Source organism: Thalia democratica, chromosome 7 (genome assembly GCF_965202585.1).
Source record: "Thalia democratica chromosome 7, ktThaDemo2.hap1.1, whole genome shotgun sequence".
Taxonomy (NCBI): domain Eukaryota; kingdom Metazoa; phylum Chordata; class Thaliacea; order Salpida; family Salpidae; genus Thalia; species Thalia democratica.
Window position 1 is genome coordinate 2,372,749 of NC_139171.1, and position 7,985 is coordinate 2,380,733.

Sequence of the window (7,985 nt, forward strand, 5' to 3'; positions counted from 1 at the left end):
TAAAATAGATTGTAATTCTTTATTATTGAAACATATTAAAAAGTAAATGTCCGACAACTATCACAGTTCATTAGCATGTTAACTGCATGATAACAATTGAATATTTTGAAGCACCCTTGACCTAAAGTAGATAAATGTCAGTTGCAAAATAAACTCAATTTATAAAATGAAAATGAACTCAATAAAATAAACTGTACTTATGAACTAAAAATTAAGTTCTCTTAAATTTTAATGCTCTGTTGTTTGAGTTTTTCTTGAAATGTGTTACAACTTGAATAATTAGAAATAATAAAAAGTAGGTTAAAAATAAATTTATTTCTTTAAAAAAAGTGTTGTAGAAAAAAACTTAAAAACTAAGTTGTTTTATTTTTAAACAAACCTATATATTGAAAGATATTCTCTAAAATTTTAGTCTACATATTTTTAACTGCAGCTTACAAAAGTTATTAAACTTAATTTCTGTACTTAATGATGCAAATAATTAAAACTAAACTCAAATATCAAATTTTAAATAATACTTTTTAAATAAAACACTAAGTGAAATTCATTAAAAGAAAAAAATCAGGAAGTGTTTTATAAACTAGTGGGTGGACTTTTTTATTATATAAGCCTACACATATTTAATTTATTAATTTTTTTTGAAAGTTTATAATAAAGTACACATAGAGTTAGTTGTATATTTAGTTTAGTCATAAGTTGTTAGTCATATATATCTCATTAGTTGTAGCTGTATTATTATTAAATAATTAGTTCACAAATTAGAAAATGTAATTATACACGATTACATGTTTTGCACAAATTTGAATTATTTTTGCTTATCCCTATAAATAGTACTAAATATATTTGACTGATAAAACTTAAAAAAAAATTAAATGTAAATTGAAAAAGAAACTTACAAATTTTTATTTGATACAATTTGCACTTCTTTATTGAGTGCAGTAAGAGTGAAGTTCTGAACAATAAATTACTGTACTTTTGAAAAAATACTGCACATGTAATTATAAATGTATACAGACATTCAAAGACTTATAAAATAACTTTCTAATTTAAGGTAGATCTCTATATTTGTTTTGCTGCCACAACAAAACATTGTTTTTACTCTTATTTTTATTATAAAAAACATTAGGAAGTGGGCTTTAAAGAGGTTTTTGATTTTAAAGAGGTTTAATGAATTTTCAAATAAGCTTTAATTAAAAAACTTTGGACCTTTTTTATTTATAGTTTGGCTAAGCGAACTTAAAACTTGAAGAAAAAAAGTGCAGTTAAAATTAATAAATTTAACATCATTACTGCTGCAAAGTTAAGGTACACAGTTAAAAAAATTGTAAATTATAAATATTAACTAAACATATAAAATATTTATTTTCAAAATTTGAAAAAAAAATTATTGTGTTGGCTTTAAATATAAACATAAAAATATATATAAAATATAAATATAAACAATATAACTTTATCAAAATTACAAAAAAAAGCTAAATGATAATCAACAAAATTCAGATATTTGAAAATTAGTGAGAAAGTAATTTTAGATAATTTCCTCATTAGGACTTAAGTAGTAGATTTATTCAATATAATTACAATTTAATTGTTTTCTTTAATATTACATGAAGTTTTTTTGATTTCTTTTAGAACTACCTTGCTATTTGTAGCGCAGGTTAATCTGTTTATTAATGAAAAAAAATAATTGTTTGATATTTTAAAATTTCAAATTTTGTCAGATTTTTTTGTAAGTTGCCAAACCTGCAAAAATGTCCTTCTAATCAGCTGCCCAGTTGACCAAAAAAACCACAAAACAAAAACAAACAAACGTCCAAGATGGATCCACTACCAAATGAAAGTTCTTATCAACTACAACTACAGAGTTACTAGTCAGCAGAGCGAAGATGATGTCAATGAACAATATACAAGTCAGGAATCAACCCATGAACATGACTTCAACAAGACCCATCACGGTTTCTGGGTCTTCTAGGTTCAACAGACCACCTAGAAATAACATGTGTGGGTTTTTTTTTTCTTGTAGTATATTTAAGATAGTATTTTGTTAACATTTTGCATACTTTTTAATTATTTGCCAAAGGTTGATTTATTACACAATGTTTTAGATGGAACAAACAAGGTATAATATGTTATTAAGATAAACAAATCAGTCTGTAACTAATTGATATATTTGAGATTTTTAAATAAAAAACATTCCAAGTTATTTCCAATTTGTTAATTAAGATATCTTTAATTTTGTTTTACTTGCTGGACTCTAAAGTTTGTATGTATTTGAATTTATTCATACGTCATAGTTTAAAATTATTTTTTTAACTGTTTTACTAAGCCAAATTTTTTCAAATTCATTTAACATTAACCACTTGACAATGAAGCTCCTATAGTTTTGAAAAGCTTTGTGAAATAAAATATAAAACAAAATGAGTAATCTGGTAATAACAATTTGTAAATAATATACAAATACGTTTAAAAACCTTCCTATAATACTGCATTCCAAGTTACTTATCAAAAAAGATAATATATGATAGTAACTTTATAAATTGTTTTTGGTTTTAAGATTTTCAGTTTTATAAATATATCAACTGTTTTCTTTTGTTTCTGTACTTTTAAAAGTACCTTATTCGTTTTATTTTTGTATTTTATTAATTGTTTCATAACTGACAATATCATTTACAGACAGACCTGGAGATAGTTTCAGTTTTCCCATAAAATCAAAACCGATTTCTATTCCACAAGAAACTAAAACTTCTGATACTAAGTCTTCAGATTCCACACCAACTAAGGAGTATAAATCTTTCCAGGTAAATTTTTATACTTATCATTTATTTTGTAGTAAAAAGTATAATTTATTTCAGTAAACTTATTATAATTTACAATAAGATTAAACTATTTTTTATTTAATATATATTCTCATACCTTTTTTTTACATTAACTTTTTTATGCTAGCTACATTTTGTTTGTCGCTGGAGTTTTTGAGGTTTTTTACATGCAAAAAAAAAATATTTGATTAGATTTTGTGAATTTAAAGTCATAAGTAAGTATTAATTTTAACAAAATGTAGTGTTTGTTCATGTTTGAAAGATGTTTTAAAGTATAAACTGTAGTCAGTTTTAGTAAAAAAAAAACTTTTGAGATATAATTATTTTTGTAAAAAGTTTACAAGTGTGAAGTTAGCTTGACCGTGTTTTTCAAGAATTTTTATAAAATGTCCAAACTTAAAACGTAATTATTTTCCTTATCTTAATAGCTAATTAAGTTTTTTTTTGTATTCTAGAGAACGGTCCTTTGTTTTTAACTTAAAAAAATCCATTGGATTGGGGTTTGGTTTTTTGAGTGAGGCCCCTTAGAAAAAAATGTTTTTTTTATGAATTTTAAAATTTTATGAGTTAGATTAAGAAAATAATATATTTTTTTAAATCTTCTTATTAATATGTGAATTAACGGCTATAATTTTTTTTTACTAACTGTCAATATTTTGTACAATTTGGCCTTAATTAGATTTTTTTTATAACTTTTTAATTTAACGAGTTTGAGTAAAAAAATTGACCAGATTGTAAAAAGATTCAAGTAAGGCCATATTTTCAGAAATTTAAAAACTTCTTAAAGACATATAGTTTTTTTTCAAAATGTTTTACATTATATGAAATTGGTTTAGACATTACATAATACGAAATTGGTGTTGTAATAAAAAACATACTCAAAAATAAAAGTTTTTGATAAAAAGGTAGTAGATAAGTTATTAGCTTCATTTATCTATCAAAATATATATAAAGCTCAAGAAAGTACAACTATATGTTTGTTTCAAAATGTTGTATTTAGTTTTTATAGTTTTAAAATATTTTATCTCACAAAAATAACAATTGTTTTAATAATTCACAATTATTAGTTTTAAATTTTATACTATTTTAAAAACATATTTATTCAAAATTATCATTTTGTTTCATAATTTTTTAATTATAAGTAGTTTATTTTTAACTAATATTTTTGATTCAAAACTTATTTAAATTCACAGGAGATGAAGAAAGAATTATCAGACAAGGAAATTCATTTGCAATTCGCAAAACTTTCACTTAATTTGTGGAAAGAAGACACTGATGTTTTGTGTTCATCACCCTGTAGATACAAGTGATCTTTAATTTGATTTTCTGTGTAAATATATTTGTCTTAAATTTTTGCACATACGGTTGTTTTATAGCTAAGTGTTTAAATTCATGGTATTGTTGGTTAAATAGTTTAAAATGTATTACCTGAGTTAATTTTTATATATTTTAAAAATTAAATGTTTGAATATTGATTATATTGCAAAGCTATCAGTGCCTAACTACTATCAAAAACATATGAATTAACTGTTTAAAATTTTAAAAGAAAGATTATAAGTTGCACACAAAAAGTTATTAATTTTAAGTTCCAAAATTTTTACAAAAATAGCATTTATGAAATTTATATACTATCGTTACTAGCTGTGATTTCAATATTTATCTGTACATATTATTTCTGAGTGGTTCATCTGACATCATTTTTGCTGGCAAATTATTTAAATGACGACTCTAAAGTCTGATAAATCAAATAATTTGTTTTGCTGAATATATTTATTTCTTTATTTATTTTTTCATTCCTAGTTCTTGCCTTTTTGGATTTAATAAAGCTGCAAGAAAAAAGTATATGTGTAACTTTTTGTAAACTAAATGAAATGCTTTAAAATAGATTTACTTTATTGTTATACATTATTAACTAAGTGAAGCGTTTTTTATCAATTTTAATAAAGTTGTGATTATTTTATTGTAACTAGACTGAATGTAAATAATTCCTTATATGTAGATTAGTTTTGAAACTAAAGTTTAATTTCGTGAGATGAATAAAAGTTTTTGAATTTAATTTATAATATCGTGCGTACTTGAACAATTTTCTCCTGATAATTTTAAAAATAATTTTTTTTTAGCTATATAACACATGATTCATAATTTCTATGTAATTCAAAGTACTAAATACTTTGTTTTCAAATCAGATACTTATTTGATTTCATTATAAAATAATTTTCTTGAGGCATTTTTCAAAGACAGTAATATTTTTTTGATTAACATGTTTTTAATAAGCTCGAATTTTCCAATACAAATTTTTAGTTAAATTTAAATGTAATGGTAATATAAAGTATCATAACAGTTTTATAAGTTAAGTTGTATTGTTTTCATTTTATTTTTACAAAATTATATAATATATGTCTGTACTTAACCTAGATTGAAAAAGTTTTGTGTTAAGTTTTAAAAGCTTATATGTTTTTATTTAGCATTTAAAAAATACTTCATCACTGAATAAACTTGCGAAGGTAATAATAAAGTTTTAAAGTAGCAGTTCTATCCAAGCATTAATTAAAATCCCTTATTAAGAAAATTTCAACAACAAAATATTTTGCGCACCGTTTAAAACCGCAAGATACTAAATCCACAAAAACAAAATTCCTTTGTTACAAAAACGTATTATGACGTAACCATATACTTGTTGTGAGTGCATTTTAATTTAGATTTTAGCTTGTATACTTATTGAATATGTTAAGTACAAAGTTTAAGTAGATTTTACTTATAACTAATAAAAGCTATAATAAATTTAAATTTTTAATGTTTCAATATTTAAGTAAAATTTTTTTCTTATTAGCAATAAAATGGTACATAAAATCTTGTAAACACCTTTAGCTACATTATGTTTATACAATAAAACCAGTTGGTTATCAGATTGTAAAACATTATTTTTGTTAATAGTATTTTAATATTATTAGTTAAAAGTTATTAATGAATTTTAAAACTAAGTTTTTGAAGAATAAAAGAGTTTATTTGAGAGCATCAAAAACTACTGTTTACAAAAAGGGAAATTTTTGTGCAATTTATAGAATGTTGCTATTTATTGCTAGTGTTTCAAGTATTGTATATATATATATTAAAGTGAGGTCCTATACTTTCTGTTAACTTTAAAAAAAATCATTTTACATAATTACTTTCCACATGTAACAAGATAGTAAAATTTTTACTTAAAAATCAATATTAAACCAAAGTAATAGCAGGATAGGTAATATTATTTTCAGAAGTTAACAAGCAGATATGTGCACAATAGTTAAACTTGCATTGAAAAGTTTTTTGCTTTGTATGTAAACTATTTTATATGACTAAGTATGTGTTTTTGTAACTGAACTATGTATAACAAAATGTTTAAATATCATCAAATTTAATATGTCGTGGATCCTTAAGGACCAACTTTGCCCACTTAGGCCAGCCCTGGTATAAACAGACACGTTTCAAGTTCATACTTTTGCCTACATTAATTTTTTTAAATATCTCAAAACTTAATTACTTAATGTTTAGAAACAAGGTTTCATGAATAGATTTTATTTGCCTAATACTTTTATTATTTCAAAAACGATATGTTAAGTTGAATAGACCCTGAATGGTTACACGATAATACAAATTTAGTCAAATTCTTAAAAAGAAAAGTTTAATAATTGAAAAAGTAATATATATATGACAAAATAAAAGTACGTATAAATGTCTTATTAATATCTATTAACTGTTTTTTCTTTTTTACATAGTTTTATATAACTTTTGAGATATTTCAAAATTATTGAAAACTGATATATTTTAAAACTTATTTTTATCCTTTTTAATAAGTATTTAAAGTGTTGCAATAAACAAAAAATGGCTTCTAGGTATCAATAAAAGTCCTACATGCAAATTTGTTATTGTTTTTTTCAGTTGTACATTACTGTTTTAGTTGTGGCCCTTTAAATTTTTTAAAAAGAATTTTAATATTCCGAATTTGAATAGAGGTGTTCTCTTCATAAATAGAACTACAAAAAACTTTAAGAAGTTTTGGTATTGAAATTAAGCTATATTCAGACAAACTAATGAAACATCGGTCTAATGAATAATTTAAGCTGAACAAAACTTTGTGATTTAAGAGTATTTTTGTGGCTACATGCTTTTCTTATTGATGCTTTAAAATTTGTCTTAAGTTATTACACACTTTTTAGTTGTTACAAAACTATGTTTAAACAAATATCTTTTGTTTCAATAAGATGTTAAACAAGCTGTTTAACTTAATGAAATTTGTTTTAGTTCAATATTTGTATAGTTCCAAATTAAATTACTTAATAGTATTCTTATCCATAACTAGTTTTTTTCATGATTCAAATTTAATTTTCTAAAAAAGTTGCTTTTAACTTGTGGCAAACTTAAAATTCCAGACTCAAAGCATAAACAAGAAAAAATTAAAAATCATGAATTGTTACATCGTGATTCTATAGATCAGATGCTTAAGTTTTAATATTATCAATCTTTAACAGTAAGGTATTAAAAAGAACTTGAATTGAATTTTTAATGTTTTTCGTCTTCTAAATTTGAATAAAAAAACTAGTTTTTATTTTGTTGATTTTATCATTTTGTCTTTTTATTTTTTTATTTACAACAAAGCTATAGCTTAATTCAGAATTCAACTTTTATGTTTACCTATTTTATGCTCCTTTATCAAATTACCTTTTAGTAGCAGATTAACTATGGTTACAGGACTATTCAAACAAAAAAGTTTTAATTGTAAAAAATGTTTTAAACAAAAAAACAAATAGAGACCACAATTCAAGAGGAGAATCAATACAAATTATATCAGTTTTTAAAACATCTTAAGATAAAAGAACAGTTCAAGTACGTTAAAAAATGTTTAAAAATCAACAAATCAAAAAGTTATATATATATTTATATGTGTATGTAGGTTTAACTAATAACTAGAACTTTTTTTTTTGGTTATGGAGCAAAAATATGTAGTAATAACCAATTTATAAATTATGATACATTTAAAGAAAATATCTAAATTTCAAAGAACAAAAAAGTGCTCACAGGACCTACAAACCACTAAAAAAATCACTTTTTTAGATATAGCCCTTAATTTTTTTTAAGAACTTGAATTGTCCGAATCTTAAGAGTTGTGCATTAATTTAAAAAATAAAAAGTTTT

At 22.7% G+C, this 7,985-nt stretch overlaps 1 protein-coding gene across 1 annotated transcript; it reads left to right on the forward strand.

The window, feature by feature from the left end:
- Window positions 1-1,722: 1,722 nt before the first annotated feature.
- LOC145840612 (uncharacterized) lies at window positions 1,723-4,752 on the forward strand. Its single transcript, XM_082947925.1, has 3 exons — window positions 1,723-1,998; window positions 2,671-2,795; window positions 4,007-4,752. The coding sequence occupies exons 1-3, from the start codon at window positions 1,884-1,886 to the stop codon at window positions 4,121-4,123; spliced, it is 357 nt and encodes a 118-aa protein (XP_082804051.1). The 5' UTR covers window positions 1,723-1,883; the 3' UTR covers window positions 4,124-4,752.
- The last annotated feature ends 3,233 nt before the right edge of the window (window positions 4,753-7,985 follow it).

Bases quoted from the DNA above. Each gene is read 5' to 3' on its own strand.
- LOC145840612 (XM_082947925.1), top strand. From the start codon at position 1,884: ATGATGTCAATGAACAATATACAAGTCAGGAATCAACCCATGAACATG. The intron at 1,999-2,670 runs GTGGGTTTTTTT...TATCATTTACAG, and splicing joins ACCACCTAGAAATAACATGT to ACAGACCTGGAGATAGTTTC. The intron at 2,796-4,006 runs GTAAATTTTTAT...TTAAATTCACAG, and splicing joins AGGAGTATAAATCTTTCCAG to GAGATGAAGAAAGAATTATC.